Consider the following 21,705-nt stretch of genomic DNA (forward strand, 5'->3'; position numbering starts at 1 on the left):
CATTCATTTTCTGTCCTTTCCTATAAGTCTCCCAGAGGAATGGAGTCGGAGCTGTCTGCACATCTCTAATGGATTCAGTGATAACAACTACCGTGGCTGCACAGTCGCTGATGGCTTTGTTTGAATCCCTGATAAAGACAGACCAGAGACGGTTGTGTTGTGTATTTTGGGCTGAAGTGATTGTGTGGTTATCAAAGTACATCGGTATACAGCAGCCTTCCAGAGTATATTGAGCGATTTTTCAATTTCACGTTCAAAAGCGTGCTGTGTTATTTCTGTATTGTACTTTCACTATGAGGTGCAAAAATAGAAAAAAAGGGTTCTCGCTAGCTGAACACTGAGCCTTTGCTGACTTTAGCATCAGGGAAGAAAAAGTCTTGTGGTTTCTTCTATTGCCACGTCATTTAGGTGATATGGATACTGGCAAAGGCTATTTTGTCCAGTGATTATTAATTTGACCTCCCACAGGTGACCATACAAATTAGAAGATAATATGATTATTAACTGAGGGACAAAGGGAAGACAAATGACAGATGGAGAATAGATTAAGTATTTTGTCTCTGTGGGTTACACTCTACAGGCTACCTTACTCAGATTATCACTTCTTCTGTCAGAGAAACTGTCTTGACTTGGGGTCCTAATTGAATTGGTCCTCCACTCAGCTGCATGGCCATATTGTGGTAGAATAAAGGAAAAATAAATGCTTTATTTTAATTCTAAACCATGGAATGACTCTGGAACATGAAAACCAGGTGGATTGCGATGCTTTCAGCAGTGTATTCAGGAATTGCCATTCATTTTCAGTGACAGTGAGGCTGTCTATTGACATGCGGATATCAATATTGAAGTATTAATTGAAGTATTTAAGTGGAAGTGTTGAATTCTAATCCTTAGTAGAACATTCTTGAACAAATAGAAAACATATGAAGTGAAAGAAATATGTCAGATCTTTGGCAGTTTGTCTATACCAAACGCTTTGACGTATGATTCTCAAGACATGTGCAGTAGTGAGACTGTGCTCTTTAATAACTACCAACTTGTAGGACATAGGGTGACATAGTAAGAATTGTAGGATTTCAGGATGCAAGTCTTTAACGGACATGAGCTTGAGTCCTGTCTGCTATAACTAGGGTTGGGTACTGAACTCTGTACTTTTTTAAGTACCGACCAAATTACGTTGGTACTACCAAGGACTGATTGCCTTTCATTCACACAGAGCCCGAGAGCGCATAAACACAAGCGAATCTGTCCTCTCTGCATGTTGAGAGAGAGCAAAGCTCCGACACACACAAACACACAATGATGAATTACTCCATCTTACACAAATGCATGCATGCACACACACACACACACACACACACACACACACACACACACACACACACACACACACACACACACACACACACACACACACACACAAACACACACACACAGATAGCTGTGGTGCAGATGGAACAAAACAACTTTGACTTTGTTAAAGTCACAGTGAGTCTTGGCATTGCCGGTAAAGTGGTGGTTACACTTTTCAAAACTCCACGTAGACAGCGTATATAACAGCGAGGCGAAAGTGGTCGTGGTATGGTTAACGTTGGACTTCCTCTGTGACAGACAGGCACCACAGTGTTAGACAGATAGATCATATTAAACATTAAAAAGCAGTTTAAAAAGAGAGAACAATAAAACAGGCTAAAATAGAATAAGATGCATACACAAGAATAAAAGATGCAGTGCAGTGTAGGCAGGGAGTAAATGGGATAAATGGCTTCGGAATTATTTTTACAACTGAAATTATTTTTTCTGTTAGTAAAGACGGAAAGTACCGACTAAAGTTAAGGGAAGCTAATTCCAGATACCGGTATTGGTACCGTACAGGATAAAAAGTGAATGGAATTCAACCCTAACTGCAACAGTAAAGTATCCTTTTCCTTAGCTATAATATCCATTGTTTTATAAATTATTATTAATTATTGCACTAGTAATTGATTTCTTGACCTCAACACTAAACTCTAATTGACATATGTTCACCTTTTAAAGTTGTTTTAGGAAAATCCAGCCTTTTAAGGACACCAATTTTCTTTGCAAATGAATAATGTATTGTTAATAAATAAATGTTCTTCCTTAAAATACAGGGGGCATAAGTATACACACCCCTGTGTTAAATTCCCATAGAGGCAGGCACATTTTAATTTTGAAAGGCCAGTTATTTCATGGATCCAGGATACTATGATCCATCCTGATAAAGTTCCCCTGGCCTTTGGAATTAAATTGACCCCCCACATCCTCACATACCCTTAACCATACATAGAGATTGTCATGGTGTTATTTCAGTTAGCCTAATAGCTGATTTGATTTGCATTGACCGATGATCTTATGGAAAGTTCCCCATGCCTATCTTTATGTATTGTGAATGGGATGTGAAACTAACTACTAAAACTGAAAACCTAGCTCATTCGCTACCTGTAATGAATTAGTCCAATGCCTTCATTGTGAAGACATGGACGCCCAGGCATATGATGTTTGTGGGAGGTGTTTTATTGAGTAATTGAATTATGTATCCACCCACCTTTGCTCGTTTTGTCTTGACTAAACAGTAAGGAGCCGTTGTTTTCAACAGCTCCCATTTAAAACTCCCTGACAGCCCAGTGCTGTGGGCAGGTTAGCATATACAGGGGAAAAACAAAGACAAATGTGACTCAAGCAATGATCCAGAAAAAATATATGTCAGGCAGAGCGGAAAATAAGATTTTTTTTTCACGATTATTCTTCATCTGTATACATGCAGTCATGTATACAGATTACAGATACAAATACTTTTTGAGCTACCATTGAGCAAAAGTTTCACCTTAGTTAACAGTTTACAGAAACATTGCTAAATGTGTCTTTGGATATAAATTGATGATGTAATATATTGTACTGTGTTGTTTTTCTAGCATTGTCTTTAATTGATATTTGTGCAAAGTCAGTGGTTGGCACACACAGTCACACATACTAAATTGGCTTAAAAAGTAGCCTGGAACTTCATTTGATCAATAAGTCAACTCAGCATGTCGTATCTCTTTTTACTATCATGCATTCTACATATTGTGTTTTATGGTGATGTCCAGGTTTGAAGTTTTGCGTTATTTAGGTGCTGCTACTGTAACACGACTTAGGCTGCATTCATACCAAGGAAGGTAAGGCTGTGGTTGTGGCGACCGCAGAGGATGCCGGGAAGAAAAAAACAGCGGCCTTCAGCAAAAAGTTACAACAGAATTAACTCACGGAGAAATGCAACTTTGCGTCACGCTGCGATTCTCACGTAACTGGCAGTCAGACAAAACACAAAGTGGTGTAAAAATACATATAATAATGTATCCTTTATTAGTCCCACAAGGGGAAATTACAATTTACACTCTGTTGTTATTACACACATTACACGCAGGCCTGAATTGCACACACATGCTCAGTACCTATAAAAGGGAGAGATGTCAGAGTGATGTGTTTCACATGTAGTCATTAAATTTGGCCTTGTGCACCAGTTTAAAACTGTAATAATAGGCCTTGCATCTAGTTGTTGAGAGCAAATGTTTTTTATTTTTTATTTGTCGATGCAGACACACACTACCTCGTAGGACCGGGCATAGTAGCAGCATTGCTAAATGCTACCACCACGGGGAACACAATGGAGACAAACGAACCATTTAAGTGACATCCCCACAGTGCAGCACAACCATGTGTCTTAGTGCCCATCAGTATCGGGAATCAGAAGAAGTTCTCTGCTGTAGTTGATTTTTGGATTATATCACTCTAGGTGTACTTGCACATAGTGGCACAGGAACCATAATATACCATTGCAGTATTTTAATTGCATGTAAATATGGATCAAAATGACAATTTTCATTGGCAAAATCATGCAGCCGGTCACATCAATGTGTTGATTGTTTTATCCAGAGTTAAAAAGGGAAATATCCCCAGAAAGTGACTATATCATTCAGGGCATTTTACATGCATTTCATTTGCATTTCACATTTCCTCATGACCTCTGTTATTTCTTCTGGGTCCACCTTCCTGAGTTGTCAGACTTCTCTGCATTTTACAATAGTTCCTTACCCTACACAGTGATAACTCTCTAAAGTAATCATGCTAATACTGACTAAAGATGATTGATTATTCACTTAGAAGTCTTCATGTTGGTGTTAAAATGATCCTCCATGATTTAATGCATTATGGATTTGCGGTCAATCAGAGCGGAGGAGCGTGTGGGTCCTGCCTTATTCTTTATAGAGTGTGAGACTGGCTCTTTGAACTGTCACACCTTGAATCAGGCTACAGACTGTGGATCCGTCCGAGTATGTATGTTTATTTATTTGTCTGTTTATTGGGCATAATATCTTGCACACCACTAATAAGATTCTCATTGTTGGAAGGAAATGAGTCTCATAGCTTCATTTTAAAACAGTGCTTTACAGCCAAAGAGTGGGGTTGTATTACATTTTTAATTTGGTTAATTACTGATTGGCCCAAATGGGGATTAAATCACTCAACGGGCACAACATGTGTTACTGTTGTCTTGTTTATACTGCTGGCCATTCAGTTAGTGATTAAGCATTCAAGTAGGTCTGGCACTGGCGCCGTACGGCTGAATGCTAAATTAAAACAAAAGCCCTTTGGGGCCATGTGTATGCAGCCCCAAGGTACGTAATTCATTAGTGTGTGATATTGAATCTGCTTTTGATGCTTTGCCTCAGGATAACGCAAGCTGCAATAAGTATCTCATTGTCAAGCCAAAACATAAATACTATAATGCATTCACTTATTGAGCATTTATGGAAATATGTGATTTATATTCAAGCAGGAAGGTCAAACTTCTCGCAGTAGCTGCTTTTATCATCACACAAAGTTTTTTTCTTACATTTCACAAATTTTCTTCTAACCTACTCTATAAACACAACTTCGTTAAAATAGGCTGATTCAGCCTTTGCTGGAGATGGATTGGCTGCCTGATGACAATCTGATGAATTTCTGCATATATGGATGTTGTAATTGAGAATGCAACTCGCTGCTCATAAATTATAACGAATGGAAGTGTGGCATAGGGGACGGCTCTGTGCATAATAAGGCACAGTGGCATAGGTGTCATTTAATTAAAAAGTGTTGTAACAAAGGACACATGTATCCAAACAGTCAAACTTAACTCTGGGAGAGAAGTTGAAGATGGATGGTGAGTAAGGAAGGAAACTGCATGAAAAACTCCAGTATAGAGAGAAGACCATGTTGTGCTCTCTGCATATGTCACTGTTCTAAATCAGAAGCTCCCATCAATGAACATGTAATCAAAAGTGTGCTGCTGTTTTTCTCTTCAAGCTGCAGTATTGAGCATTTTTAATTGGGACGTCTCTACACAACCTGAGGTAGTTGATGTGTTTCTTTTACAAGCTGAATGAAGTGCTTGGAACAGTGAGACAAGGATCAATATTGTCAATAAATGTTCACAAAAGCTTTGTGTCTCTTTTGTGACACATTGAAGCAGTATGCATGTCTTACAGAAACATGTTTTTGGTCTAATAGTTTAAAAGTCCAATGGCATGAATATTTCACTTTATGAGGTTTTTAACATTAATATGAGTTGCCCCAGCCTGCCTATGGTCCCCCAGTGGCTAGAAATGGTGATAGGTGTAAACCAAGCCCTGGGAATACTGCTCTGCCTTTGAGAAAATGAACATGGGCCGATCTGGAATCTTCCCCTTATGACGTCGTAAGGGGAAAGGTTAACTCTCCTTTCTCTTCTTTGCCCGTACAAAGAATTTGGCCCACCCATGACAAAGAGAGAGACATCATGGCTTGCTAACAAGCGAAGCATGACAGTTGGTCAATGCCACACCCCCTCCCTCCACCTTGCCCCTCTCTCTCCTCCTCAATATCATTTAAAACTGCAGACACAGAAATGGCACATACTAAGGAAAACTCATTGTGGGACTGGCTCTAGTGGCTGTAAGTCTGCATCAAGGCTGAATTTTGAAAAAGAGATTTCAGATATGGTATTAGGGGACCACTAAGGTATAGTATATGTCATGGGACCTTTTAAAGCATCACTGGTAAACACTGAACATTAAACTCTCCAAAATGTTGGTATGAAGTTGAAAGCACCACGAAATACTTCAGGACTTTACTGACCTGACTCAGTGTTGCTTTTACCAAATGTAATTAAAGAGACCAGAGAGGTTTACCAGTGGTGAGTGCAGTTTTCTCTTGATGGAGCGCTGCTGTTTAACAAACAATTTACTGCTTTGCTGTTTGCTTCTTCTTTGTCTCTATTTGTCTGGTTTTGGGGCACAGAGGAGATTGCTTTTGTTGTGTTACTTGTTATTGTTGTACAGCCTTGCTATCATTTGTCCAACTTAAGTGTTCAACTGAACACTGCTAAAAAAGAGAAGATATCTTCAGTCACTTTACACCAGCTCAGTTTAATTCAGGTCTTTTCCTGTATCGTAGAGAAGTTGGCACAGCCTCTTGCCAATTCAGTTTTTTCTTATATCCAGACGTAAATGGAATAGTAAATATAGCAGGGGACCCCTGGGGTACCGGAGCCCCCCGGAGGTGTAAGCAAGGCGACCAAGTGTGTCAGGATGAAGGAGCTGCGGGTGACTGGTTCCTCCTGAGGGCTTGACAGATGCTGATGCTGACAGATCGAGAGAGTGATTATTCAGAGCTTAGGAGATGAACTAGTGCTTGTGTTAGCGGGCTCCCCTGGCAGCAGAATCACTCCCAATCACACCTCCATAAAACAGGCACACATATCCTGGCACAGCGTGAAAACAGCAACATAGAGCACAGCTGGTCAAAGATTGGTTATCATGAAAGAGTGCCATCAGTGACAAATAAGAGCAGTGCACTCAGATGCTCATTGTTGACACTAAAGGTCTGTAAGATCAGATTGTCATGTCTCATATTTATGAAGACTTTGTGTGGGTTTCAGTGTTTAACCCATATAAAATTGTCTTGGTCTTTTCAACTTTGACAGAATCAAGAACATCTCTTCAAGCACAGTGTGGAGCAGGGATGTTAGAAGCGGGGTCCCAACTACCCTTTTTGAAATTAAATTCTACTGATATCTACTGTCTAATTAAAAGGTTTTCATTTACGTAGACGACGGAAACATGTCCCTCCTGTTCAAAGCGCTTGTCTTTGAGGTTGTAAAGAATTAGCTTTGCAGTTCACATCATCTTAACCTGGAGCTCAGACCATCCATTTAAACTGAAACAAAATCATGTTGGCTCAGTTTAATACAACATGCTGCAGTCTAAATATGCAGTTTAAAATACAAAATAATGAATGCAGATTAGTCAATCTACATAAATTTGTGGAAAACAATTTTGTTGTTTAGGTGCACATTTATTGGTAAAAGTCCACTTTTGGCAATGCATGAACATGAAATAAGTTGGGCTGTGGTAATAAAAATGTTTCATACCCAAGCTGAGCTTCTTCAGTGTAGGAATGCACCTGGTAGGTGTGCACCTTGGTTCAATACAAGTCACATGTAGGTTTGTACCACGTATCCATGTCCATTTGTTGATCATGACAATAAACAACCTTTGGCTGTGGTGTGAATGAAGACAAAAGGATGATAATAATGACAGTATTAATGCTTTGCGCCACATACATATGAATCTGCTGGAATACCCTCAATGTATCAGACAAAGATGGCTACTACTTCCCATTACAGCACCTCTACATATTTGTTTGCATGTCTTATCTACTTTTTTGAAGTTAAATGCATAATATGTCATTTTTATCTGCTAGAGGTCTCTAAATCGAAACCACGGATTTAAACACGGACTTTAAAGGATGTTGTCAATTTGCGTTGGATCATGGGAGTCATTGCTAACATTAGCAAGATTAAACCAGTGTATTTGTGTCAGTGTCTCCTCTCATGTGTTTTCAGCACAATGGAGAAAGGGGTTACTTCCCACCGCTGGAAGAAGTATAGTACGTGTCCATTGTCAGCGTGCCTGCTTCCCAATCCTTTCTATGAGAGCAGCTGTGCAATGCATTCTTGTAGTGTTGCGGGGGGCATCAAGTTGCCCGGTCCTCATTTGCATAACAGTAAATCCATGCTACTTTATGCAAATGAGGAGAGGGCAGCTCGGCTCCCAGCCTCTCATGAGCTGACAAAAGTCTTTTAAACTGACCGTATTTGATCTCAAATGAAGACAGATTCAGCAACTGCATAGCCTATTTCTCTCAAAAAAGGTTTTCAGAAACCTGTTTTGGATTTTCAAACGAGCCGCCATTATGGTCCGTTTTTTAAACCTGTAGCAGGCAGCTTCATGTGAAGCGTTCTGGGCATAGCCTGGTTTCTTTGCTTGTCAGTTGTCAGTGAAGATAAACTGATAACTGCTAGTGACAAGGCTGCTAGTGTGCACTGCTGGGAAGCAGAAAAATTCCTATATGGACATGTTGCATTACTTTGCTGGTTAAGATGGCGTGAGGCATTTCCGGGGAGAACTGGAGAAATTCGAATGGCCGCCGTTTCCTGTCTGTTCCATGCCAAAAGAAGAAACTTTCTGTTAATGCTGATACTGGGATTTGTACTGGCTGGGTTCGGGCTGCTGTAGTCACTGACTGGGGACTAGTGGCTGTTTCATGCTTCTTGGGTTCAGTGTGGTTGACTGCAGGAGAGAGGAAGTCAGTTCTTTGAGCCACTCTAATTGCAATCAGTAGGAAAGATCAGACAGTTTGGGGGGACCGTGTGGGCCGTCCGCAGCGCTCTGACCTTGCTGAACGCAAGTAGCATGAAACCCATTTAATTGTTGCTGTGTCCCCGGTGCTCTTGTCCACTCTGAGCCTGACTAAATTCCCTTATGTCGAAAACACAGTTGCCATGAAAAGCCGTGAAGCAGAGACGTTTTCATTTCAGTCACCATGTCATCCAATCTGTGAGTTCACACTGGCTGCGATCAGGAGCAGAGTGGCCACGCCGCAATCATCATGCAGCAATCGTATTGGCGTCTCCTCTATTTCTACTGCGAGTCATGAGCAAATGTGTCAAGCCCATAGACTGTATATATGTTGCAGTCTATGCCGGGTAGGTAATCAAATACATGGAGGCCACAGCGATGTCGGATACCTTACAAAATGTTTTATTTCAAAATGAAACACCCAGGTTCATGTAGATTTTATAATCTTACAATTTTACTGTGCGGTTTAGCCACTGTGCATTTGCATGAGCCACAACTACCGCAGTGTAGAGTAAGCTGAATCAATATTTTAATATATATCACTAGCCATTTCAATAAATCCGATTTCCACTATATTATACAAAGTGGCATGCAATTAATGAAAAGAATATGCTGTGTGTTAGAAAAAAAAACTTTTACTTAGCATAATTTTGTGACGTATGATTCACAAATACTCTCGAACTTGTCCTGTGGGTTCCCGTCTTTTGACGGAAGTTAGAGCAACTAGAGGGGTCAAAGGTTAGATGAAGCAGGCATTGACAGGCAACCAAATGAAACGTCCTGTGTCATTGATTAAAATAACAGATTTCCCTGGGTTTAAAGATTGTTGGAAACATTTGGGATGATGTAAGTATACAACTAAAAAATGTATAACATAGTCGTTTTTAGGGTTAGGGTTAGTGCAGTTAATGCAGAAATGCTACACATATCTTTAAGCCAATAGACAAATAATGAAACTCTGTACAAAAAGTGTCTTTGTTATAATGTATTAAAGTAAGATTTTTTTGGCATTGGTTTGTTCAGTTTGCGCCATTGTACTCGCTTTACAAACAGGGTGTGAGACAAAATGATCATAACGTAATGATGTAAGTTACACATTTGTAAGCCCGCATTAGCATTGCAAAGCCACAACGAATAAACTCAATGATGTGCTTCGATGAACTATGAAACAATTTAGCAGTTTGAAATATTGCTCCCTAAAGCAAAAAAATACAGCTTCAAAGCAGCGTTGTTGTGTCGATGATTGAACAGGGAACAAAGTGTTAACAACAGATTTCACTGGCACCAAAAGGCAATAAACTGTTTCAGCAAGTTGTCATTCAAAAGCAATTTAGGAAGCAGTAGGATCTCATTATTACATCAATTTAATTCCAATTAAAAGAAATGAATCAAATTATCCCTTTCATAGCATGTGGCAAAATAACTGGATGAGAAGGGTGGGTGACAGACGTAAATAACCACATTATATCAGCAAATTCACATAATTAATTTCTTTTTCTGATTTACGTCTACTTCTTTTGAAAATGAAGACAAAAGGTCAAAAACTAAATTAACAGAGCACAGATTCGTTTTTTGGATTGGGTTTTAAGTAGCTGTTCTAATAAACGTAATCTACACATTCTGCGAACATTAACACAACGTGGACCCCTATATCATGGCACTTTTTGATATAGATTTGAGAACATATTGAAATAAAGAAGGTAGCGCTAGATGCAAGCCTTCAACAAAGTGAGCATTATTTTCCAACAGGCGCTTCATGCATGATCAATGAAAGAAATCCACTTCATAAAAGAATCCCAGCAATCAAAAAGGTGCTTACCTACACATTTAGTGCACACCAAAGTTGGAGACAATTTAACTATATTTGTCATCTTTCCATCCATTTCCTGCACTCATGAAAACTCCACACATTCATTTATACCCAGTACCCTCTGCTGTGAGGCAACGGTGCTAACCACTGCAGCATTATGATTCCAATCAACAGTTTTTTTTCCCCCCTCGTGAATATATAACAGCTTTGATTTGAACTTTAAATCCACAATCTTGCTTTTTTTAGTTTCACATCCTCACTGTCTGCAGACTTGAAGGTGGCTGTGAAAAGTTTGTTGTTCCCTCCTCCACAGAAATAGCGGCGTGTGGTCAGCCTTGATTCCATATAAGTATCATATTTTAAGCTACAATTTGACGCTGACGCAAGTTTCCACAGCGGGGCAAAAAACTGTTGGCAATTTTGTTCTTTTTCTGACCACAGAGTACTTCTACTTTTCGCTATTTGTCGGAGGTGGAAAATGATTGTGCTTTTGTCACGCACTTTGATGTTAACAAGCAGTGAGTGTGTTTCTGTTTCACGCTGCAGAAATCCACCACATCATCACACAGATAAGATGGTGAATACCTGAAAAGGAGGTTGCCGCTCTCTTTTAAAACTTCACTGTTTGTAAAATGTGTTGGACTGAGCATTTTTTGGGGGAAAAAAACTGATTTTGCCCCTTTTGTGAGCGTAGCTTAACTTGGCTGCTTAGTTAGTTTTAGTTGCCTAACACTCTAAGCTTCATGTCAGTATGACTGCTCATAATGTTGTTGTGTATTTTCTGTCCACAATAACTATTTTTCTGAGTTAGCTATGTCAAATCTAGCCCCAGCAGGGATCAGTTATGATTCAGAATTCTTAATTAATCCATGTGGAACATGTATTTTGGAAGCAGCTGTTATTACAAATGGATCATCCTCACCATTTACACAATTTTTGAACTTCTCCATTTGCAAACAGACCTATTGGGTGTTGACGGGATCAACTGTCAGAACTTGTGAGAGTAGTTATAAAAGCATTTTTGCTTTTATGACTGCTTTTCAAACTGTGATGGGATTTTAGCAGTATATTGAGGTATCAACATACAAAAAGAAAATTGTGTTTGTCTTTGTGCTTTGGTTCTGTACACTAAGAATTACTCAACTTTATTCCCCTTATGACAGTTTGAGGTTCTGATTTTATTCTTTTTTTTAAAGATTGTTTTGGGGGCTTTTTTGTTTTATTAGAGTTGATTGGCACGAAAGGGGGAGAGAGATGGGGGTTGACACGAAGCAAAGGGCCGCAGGTCAGATTCAAACCTGGGCCTCTGCAGGACTCAGCCTACATGGAGCGCACCCTCTTACTGGGTGAGCTAGAGGTTGCGCTTGCGCTCTAAATTAGGGTAACTCAAACAATCTGTACTGTCAGCAAAGAGTTAGACCACAGTAAAATGTGTCTTTGGTTGGTTCCGGTTATTTTGAATGGAAATCAATAGTCAAAAGTGTTCAAAAGAGCAATTAAATACCTTCCATGCGCAGCTCCTCATCTTTGCAGACATGATGCTTTCACTGTTGAAGAGAACGCTGTATTGAGATGAAATTATAAATAAATAATTCTACTTAAAAAACAAGGTTTAAGATTTAAAGAGTTCACAACATTTTGTAGCTCAGCGAAGTAATAGCATTTCTTACAATAATAGAACAGCAACTGTCTAACTCAAAGGTAATGAGAGATATTAAATATATACTTGACATTAAAGTTCCATCACACCTGGAAATCTTTTGGGAAATAATACAAACCTCAAGATCAATGCTAGGGACAGATACTTATTTAGAATGTTCAGCTTAACAGCACTGAGGCTATTGACAAGGCTTTGGAAACAAGTCAAGTCCCCAGATCTTCAAGCATGGTACAAGACACTAGAACAAACACTGGAAAAAGAACTCACTCTAACAGTTACAAATCAAATAGAAAAATGGAGTAAATTGTATCATATAGTTAGAAGAATAATTAAACTTTGTAGTAAGTGCATACTGTAGATGGATATTCACGCACACACGCACACAAACACACACACACACACACACACACACACAAACACACAGTGGAGCTGACTTTTAGTTTTAGTTTTGTTGCTGTCTTATTTTATGTCTTTCTGTGAAAAGAAAATGTAGTAGTATAAAGAATGTAATAACTAGAATAAAGTAATAATAATAAAAAAAACTGATCAGTTTGGGACCAAGAATCTAAATGAATCTAGTCCTTTGTGAGAAAGAAACTAAATATTTTAATATTGATGTCCTGCAGTGGTTTAAGTACTTTTGTTTCTTTCTTCCTAAGTTTATGAATAAAGCAATCATGAAGGTTAAGTGAATGGCCTTGAATTGTGCTTGATTACAAGCTGCCAGATAACTGTAATTCAAATAATTTTTTCTAAAGCTGCGGGTTTTTAATGAAAGTGCCCTCTCTATCTGTCTTTTCTTTGTTGCAGGTCAGTGGGGTCAATGTATCGGGGAGGAGTGTGGTTCTGGCGGGGTTCAGACTAGGACAATATGGTGTGTCCACATGGAGGGCTGGACTACACACCATTCCCACTGCCACCACATGGACAAGCCAGAAAGCCAGCGTCACTGCTTTAAGGTCTGCGACTGGCACCAGAACCTCTTTGAGTGGGAGGTGTCAGACTGGGGGGGCTGTGTTCTGGTCCCTTTCTTTTCCAATGAGCTCAAGCTTAGGACGACTGAGTGCGTTACAGCACAGCATGGCATCCAGAGGCGCAAAGTAAATTGTGTCCGCACTTCAAACCATACTATAGTCACCTTGAGAATATGTGAGTTCTTTTCCCAGAAACCACCTGTGGAGCAGGCATGCCTCATTCCCTGTCCCCAGGACTGTGTAGTTTCAGACTTCAACTCCTGGTCCATTTGCAGCAAAACCTGCGGCGCTGGCCTGCAGCATCGGACTCGACATGTCCTGGCCACACCAATGTATGGAGGCATAAGCTGCCCCAACTTAACTGAGACCAGGACTTGTTCTAGCTCTGTTGACTGCCCTGCTGGGGAGGTTGAGTACCAGTACAGCCTTAAAGTAGGGGCCTGGAGCGAATGCCGACTACCCCATCACAAGGATGCCCTTCTAAGTGGGAGGACCACAGTGGACTTCGGCGCCAGCTCCATTGAGAACAACACAGTTACATTGCACACACAGGCTTCTCACCACCACGCCCATCACCACCCTCATGCGCACAAGTACCCCATGTCATGGGAACTGGAGGTGGGATACAAGACACGACAAGTCCGCTGCACACGGAGTGACGGCAGGAATGCTATGCTGAGGTAAACCAATTAAAAGTGCTGCAAGGTGCTTCACTTTTTAACTTTACAGCAAAAATGAAAAAAGGGGAACCTAAGATGAATACATGGGAAATAAACACACAGGGAAAAATATGGCATGTCTTAAGGTCCAAGATAAATCAAAGATTATAATGAAGCAAGGTGGCTGTGTGAACAGAGCGGGTTTGTAGTCTGTCTGGGGAACAGACCTATACAGATAACTGGATTCTTCTCACATTAATCTCTTTTTCCACTGATGTAGAATATGAGGTGAGTTGTAAAATGTTGCGCTTTGTAGCGGGATGTGGATGTGTGTCCGGTGTAATAGTCCTAATGGAACTGATTGTTTATATGGTTCTTCCACACTCGTATTGTTTTGTAACATGAGAGGGACATGATCAATGGTCATCCCCCCTCATGATCCCAGTGGGTCATTTATCTCAAGCGGAGGGGTATTCAGTGAAACTAAATGTTTTTTATTGATGGTGGTTATTTATTCAATTATAACTGGATTATGTGAGAGCCGGTTTTTCAGCAGTGTATTAGCATGGTGGTGAGGCACTGTTATGGTAAATGTCAAGTGCTGCTCCCCTCCTGATTTGATAAGAATGGATTTTATTACACACACACACACACACACACACACACACACACACACACACACACACGCACACACACACACACACTCACACACACACACTTCTACACCATTTACTTTGTGTAGATCTACACTATTAGCTGGCTGTTGAAATCGTTGTTGAATGCCATTCATGAAAGCCATGGTATCAGCATCCACTTAAAAATAACATCCTGTCGGAAGAATGCTTTTTTGTATTGTTTGACATCACGTTTATTGCAGTCATGAGTAGTGCATTGCAGTTGCTAAATAGAAGCAGGCAGCTTTGGGGATATATGGGATTTGTTTGATATTTGCATGTTATTATCCCCAACAAGGCAGGTCCACTGGCTTCATGACATATGAGTGTGAAGGGATCATTTACAGCACAGTGCCTAATTAGCATAGTATTTGGTAAGAAGTGGGATTGGAGCTTTTGAAAATAGATTTCCCCCCTGAGTTCTGCCTCAATTTTACTTTTCTAATTACAGCCTAATTACAAAGTACAATTCTTATATGAGCATTTTCCTCACATCTTAATAACCTACCTAATTAAATTGCCCAAAATTAAACAAAGGAATTGTAATTACATGACTAATGCAATAGTTTAATTTTTTTAAGTGAGCACATCAGGTCTTTTAGCTTCTATTCTACTATTTTGACTATTTTTCAAGTCAAGCAGATGGTATTTCTTATAATTGTTGTCATTATTACTTCCTACAATCTGTCCACCAATCTATTTAAATCCCAAACCACATCCAACAACGGCAATGCTCGCTCTGTATAGCAACTCTTTTCTCAAACAAATATTATGAAATGAAGTTTCTATGATGTTTCCCGATTGTAGTATTTTCTTCTTCTCAATCCACAGTCTCTGTACCAAGGACAACTCCCCTCTCACCTTCCAGGTGTGTGTGATGCCCAAGGACTGTCAGACATCTGATTGGTCCTCATGGAGTCCCTGCTCTAAGACCTGCCGGTCCACCGACCTGTCTCCTGGTTACAGACTCCGGTCACGGATCATGACGCAGATCCCTGTCGGAGGAGGGAAACAATGTCCTGCCCTTGAGGAAAAAGAAGCTTGCCACATCATAGGAGATTTACTTCCAAACTGCCCCAGGTAATTCTTAACAGTGTCAATTATCGTCGTGTTGCCTCATTTTGAGCTCACAAATCACAATCCTCAGAAACAAAAGCTTTGTTCACGGGTAATCTCCTGATGCAGATGCTTCTGCATAAAATGTCAAAGTCTAAAACCAAATAATGATTTTTAATTTTGCTACTCTGAGCTTTTTCACCTGAATGATTAGGAGATAAAGCCTCAAGGCTGCAAATATATTCATGATGTCACTATTGAATTACGTTGTGCATATTTGTTTTGGCATAACCTCAATTACCTTGTGATACGTAGAATAACTTAATGTACTGTTGGGGGTTTCTGACCAAATGGACATGCCATGGATCACAAACCGTGTTTGACACAATCTCATTGTTTTAGGAGTGATTGAGTTGATGTGGGCTTTGGCTAATATTGCATTCAGTAAACAAAGTAGTCAATAGAGAATTATTTCCCCTGCTGGTAGATGTTGTTTTATTTGCTAAATCTACACGGAGTGCCTGAGAGCAGAGGATTTACATGATTAGGGAAAACTCATTGCAGAAATTAAGCGTTTGATAGATTACTACAGGCTGTTGTTCTGGTAAACTCCTCCAATATTATTGCTTTCTGCGTCGCTGCATTTTTCATAGTTGAAAGCAAACATTTTTTTTAGAAGTTTTGAAATCAAGATAATCATGCATCCCTCCTCCTGACATACTGTGCGAGAGGCTCTTGCCAGAGGCTGCTCTTGGTAATTTGTCTTTTGCTTTGTGGGAAACAACTGCCACTGATGTGTGTGTGCTGACACTTTATACTTTGATAAATGCATTTATTTATCAATTGTTTTTGAATGGATTGTAGCTTTGTATCTGAAAATACACAAACATGATGCTCCTTTGTACTTCTTAAGACATATCAAACAGTAACTCCTGCAGTGACTCAATTTAACTGATGTTTACTTGTTCAAATTGCAAATGTGTGTTTTGTGTCTGTGTGCGCTCTGTCAGCTATGTGTGGAGGACTACTGACTGGGGCGAATGTCGCATCCTCCCCTTACTGAGCCAGCAGGACCGGCGGCTGGCTAACATCAGTATTCTGTGTGGAAGGGGGATCCAGACCAGAAAGACCTACTGTGTTCAAGTCCCTGATGACTCAGTACAACATCACAGGAAGGAGGGTAAGAAAAAAATGTTTGACCCAGGGCACACTGGAAGCACATGGCGACTCAAGAGATACACCATAAATACATTTTAAGTAAATTCAGTGGTGTGTTTCAAGCATACAAGCATACATTATTGAAGTGAAAGTTAGCAGGAAAGCATTATGTTGGTTATGCAGGCCATAAAAAATAATTAGCACGCTAAAGCATGTTCACAGTGCAAGTAGAGGATTCATTAACGTATTCAAGTTTACACTTTAAATGATGGGGAACTCTAATTACATCTCTTTGGTTAGAAGAAAAAATGGACACATTGGTTGTGTGCTGGAATATTTCCTGTATTTCCTGGCGTCTTGACAATAGGTTGCCTGGGAACCAGCGACGACGCCAGGAAGGGACTGCGCTGAGCCAAGAAATCTATAGCCATGCTGACGACCTTGTGAGACAGTAATATTCACACTAGAAAATAATTGAGCAAGACAATGAAGACCAAATTACTCCCGATGAGCACAGCAGCATCGCTGCCATCAATGTGTGTGTGGGTGAATAAGAGGCACTCTGAATGCCTTTGTTCTGTTCAGGTTGAAAAGTGCAATAAAGAAACATACCATTTGTCTTATTGATACTTTTTTCATAGATGCTCATCCTAAGAATAAGAATATAACCAAAAGTAATGCTTGTTGGTGGATGATGATAAATCACACAGAAGTGGATTAAGATCTTACCTTTTCTACAACAGTAATCTTCATTACAAAAGATCCCTAATTTCCTCTTTAGATAACAAGCAAATCTCAAATTGGCATCTTTGTGAAAATACCCTTCTTTGAGTGTGCACTGTTGAAGATATTTGGGACATACAATGGGTATGGCTGCTAGCACTTCTAAGCAAGGCCATCATTATTGTCTGCCACGGCCTATTTGCTCAGACACCAGACAAGTCGTCTGCACATGTGCAGGAAGGGGACCAAATTCTGCCACTATTTTCGGGCGTGAATTACTTCAAAATATACATAAAAACAACAATTTTACAGCCAAAGTTTAAAAATGGTGTCTAGGTTAGTGTTTTCAGTCTTACTTTCTTTTCCCATTAATGTCGGACTGACTAATCTAACTGACTAAATCACTTTAACAAGTGGAGGGACACAATGACATGAACGAAGGTGATAAGGCCTATTCCATTAAACGTGTTTAGGAGGTTAAGAAATATGGCTAATACAGACTTGCAGTGTGTTTTCACACTGGATTAAATATGGCACATCAACCATAGTGATAGTCCCTTCCTCTGTGAATTATGTTTGTTATTATGCATTATGCTAGTATCATGCAAAAACAACAAGCTGTAGACATATGGCATAAGACAGACTGCATATTTAGAGTGAAACACAGCTCAAGTCATGGTTTCTGCGTTCTAAGCTCGGCTGAATTGTTTCCGTAGCACTGAATATCAATAATCCATACACCAAAAACAAGGGGTAAATGTCTTGTCAGGTTCATAAACTTGTTAGTTATATCTTTTAATCAAATACAAATACTGATTTACATCAAAATCTGTCCAGGCTATTTAATAAGGCAACATCCCTGTACAGCTGTTTGCAGTTGAAATGTAAGATGTATACACCCCCGTGGTCGACATGGTAAAACAATCTAGGATTCATTTATAGTATATATATGACTTTAAATGTAAATGTAATGAATTCATAATTATAAATGTGTTGGTTAAATTGATCTAAAAATTGGATTTATTGTAATTTCCCCAGGAGCCTCCCCTGAACCAAATCAGTTTAACTGGTTCTGAAGCCTTTATTATTATTTGGTGCCGCTCCCAACTATGCATAAAGGAAAGCATTTGCTGCTGTGTTTTTATTGTTCTACACTTCCTTTGCCCATTTTTAACTTAATGCAAATACTTGAAAAAAGAAAATGAACAGCCTTTTTCTTTCGGAAGTTCCGATCATTAGAACTTAAGAATAAAATATTAAACATAAATGTGGTCATAAGCTTTCTCTAGATTGAATCCCTATTGTAGGTATCACTCAGTGATGATGAGACACATCATCGTGTCAAATGTGCTCTATCACTAGCTGTGTTAACAACCCAGAGACATCACAGGTTAACCAGGTTTTATGTGCAGCCAAAGTAAATTACTTTTGGTAATTGCATTAATTTGACTAGAAATGATAAAGGCAGAAGCACCAAGGCAACCAGTGTTACAGACTGTTTATGAACTTCAAAATGCTGTGCTGAAGTGTTGTTTGCAACTGTTTGTGAATGTTATGTTTACATTAGTATTTTTTAGGAATATAAAAAAATAAAAATAAAAATTTGATCACAAAAAAAATGCTGTGCTAAAAAGTGATACTCGGAATTTCAATTAAACAAAAGGAAACTTTTAGACTTATAACATCAATCATTGGAAGAAAAAACTAATAGCATGCATACCAAGTATTTCATTTATCTTTTTAATTAGGCACAGTGGGTAGTTTTTAATGACTTTTAACTGCTGCTCTTTTGCAAATCACACTCTTTCTTACCCAATAAATATAACCATTTATTTGATAATAACATATATATTTTGCCCCATCCAAATTGTTCTTATACTTGATGAGTCTTGTGTGGCTTCATGCCATAGCTGAGGGATTTTGACAGTTGCTGTGTACTCAGCAGAAGTGCTAGATCAGAGGTGTATTTGGACACTGAATATGTTAGCTGAACATAGAATATCAAAAATATAATTTCAGCTCTTTGAACCAATGGATGTGAGGGACAAAGATCAATACGTCAGCTGCAGCATTTACCTTTACCTAATGCAACCATATGTGGCTGTACTGTATGTCTGCACTATGGAGAGCCACTTGCTCTGGTAATGTGGAAAAATCCCCGTCTTGTGAAAAGGAAAATAAATATGATCTCGTTCTGTGTGCAAGACTGATGTCACAACCCATTACAGGTTGCTGAGGTTTCTGTGAACTCCAAATGGTACCAGCCCTGCTTAGCAGTCAATTGGTTACGTTGTGTCTTGCCTAATATCTTTGTGTTCAGCTCCTGTTTACTCCCTTAGCCGGCCGCTGTCCTCTATTTAATATTCTCCTGAGCCAGACATGAGACGAGACAAGCAATTTTCCTTCTGTTCTTTATTTTTTCTTCCTTTATTGGTCCTCCACAAAAAGCCTCACTGAATTTACCCTGTTTCTCACCACAATGTACAACATTTGGAACTGTAGCCTTTACTAATAAATACACTCCTGTCTTCACAGTCAGAACTAAATTACATCCATGCGTTTTCATCTGATGCTTCTTCATCTTCTTCACTCTCTTCACAACATCTACCACATACTTCTGTTTACATTCCGTTTACAATTATATTACAGTACCTGACAGCAAAATGCACGCTCGCACGCACGCACCCATGCATACACGCCACACACACACACACACACACACACACACACACACCACACACACACACACACACACATAAACAAACAAACAAACAAACAAACAAACAAACACACACACACACACACGTCTGAGCTTGACCCACTATATCCTTGCCTGTGATCCTTGTGTTTGCGTAGTGTCCAGGCCTGTGAATGCCAGGCTGTGCGCTGGTGAAGAGCCCCCCTTGGCCGTCCAGCACTGCTCCATCCCTTGCCTGCACCACTGCCTGCTCTCTCAGTGGTCACCCTGGGGTCCCTGCCTACATGACAACTGCAAAGAACCACAGGGGAAGAAAGGTATGATGGAGTAAATCAGATGCAGAGCCACATTGCCAACAGTGTTTTACGTCATTGGAGACAGTAGTCATAATGCAATGATGTATAGAAAATGTTTTCAAAACTAAGAATAATTATCCTATTGTAAGATATTGATGATAAGTTTTACACGTGGCACCTCCCAGCAACAATGTCTGATGCCATAACTGAGTTAAGATAGGGAAGATAACTGCCGACCACTGTTAACACAAGTTACAATCAGCTAGCTTATGTGCAAATTAGATGGCGCATGATAGCTGCTGTAACAAGATGTAACAATCGATCAGGGAATTATTTGAAATGCCAAAAAGAAATGTTCCAAGATGAATGTTCCAACTGTCTTCAATAGCAGACTACTGTCCTTTTTCAGAATCATGTTTCACAGATGGATGGACAGAGGGATGGACACAGTCCATCCAAAGGATACTACGGATTGCTAGCTAACAAGCTGATATGATTTGATGTCGAAACTGATAATTGCACAGATGGGCCAGTGGTGAAATCATAAGCACTCAGTCAAAAAACAATTAACTGTTGAGCTCTATTGCAGACACTGTAGCCATGTAGTACATTTACAATCAGCTGTTCACAGCAGTTATTGTTGCCTAGGGGCTAAGTACCTTCAATATGTTCAACAAGGGGCTTTGCACTAACCTTGTTTAATATATTTAGCTTTGCACCGCATTTTCAATGTCCAAACAGTAGCTTGCATTCGTGGCTGGTGAAGGCTAAGAGAGAGAATGGCAATGCAAGACAGCGATGTTGTTAGAACAGCAAAGATGCATTTTCTGATTGGATTGTAAATTGTTTGTTGATAAGTACTCTAAAGGAAGTTTTTGATAATGCTCTGAAAGAAGACACTATGTGTGTAAACCACAGCTGTCAAAACACAGAAAGAGAGCACACCTTAGCTCTCTGTCCCTGAGTTGGTGAAAGGAGTTACAGCAGATAAGATGCTTCCTGTGTGTGTGCGTAAGTGCGTGCGTGCGTGCGTGCGTGCGTGCGTGCGTGCGTGTGTGTGCGTGCATGCGTGCGCAAGGTGTGCTCAAGTATCCTTCTCTCTTGTGCTGTAAGAATGTTCTTGTCTTTTTTCACAGGTGAATGCGTGTCATATCTGACTGCTTTAGACGGGCTACACATTGTGTGTGCAGTGTAGTGTGTGTGTGTTTTCAGTCGGTGGAGGAGCTGTTAGTGTGTTAGTGCTGTGCTAAAAGGGCATTGTGACCCCATCTCTGCTG

The 21,705-nt window shown here is 39.8% G+C and overlaps 1 protein-coding gene across 2 annotated transcripts in view; it reads left to right on the forward strand.

Annotated features, from left to right (window-relative positions):
- thsd7ba (thrombospondin, type I, domain containing 7Ba) overlaps nucleotides 1-21,705 on the forward strand; it is a 190,109-nt gene that overhangs the window by 80,182 nt on the left and 88,222 nt on the right. For both annotated transcript variants that reach the window (XM_032529739.1, XM_032529741.1), the window contains exons 4-7: nucleotides 13,001-13,844; nucleotides 15,329-15,577; nucleotides 16,564-16,733; nucleotides 20,291-20,449. In XM_032529739.1, the coding sequence (XP_032385630.1) occupies nucleotides 13,001-13,844; nucleotides 15,329-15,577; nucleotides 16,564-16,733; nucleotides 20,291-20,449 (1,422 nt within the window). The remainder of the gene's footprint in view (nucleotides 1-13,000; nucleotides 13,845-15,328; nucleotides 15,578-16,563; nucleotides 16,734-20,290; nucleotides 20,450-21,705) is intronic.

The sequence above is a fragment of the Etheostoma spectabile genome, chromosome 11, assembly GCF_008692095.1.
Source record: "Etheostoma spectabile isolate EspeVRDwgs_2016 chromosome 11, UIUC_Espe_1.0, whole genome shotgun sequence".
Lineage (NCBI taxonomy): Eukaryota > Metazoa > Chordata > Actinopteri > Perciformes > Percidae > Etheostoma > Etheostoma spectabile.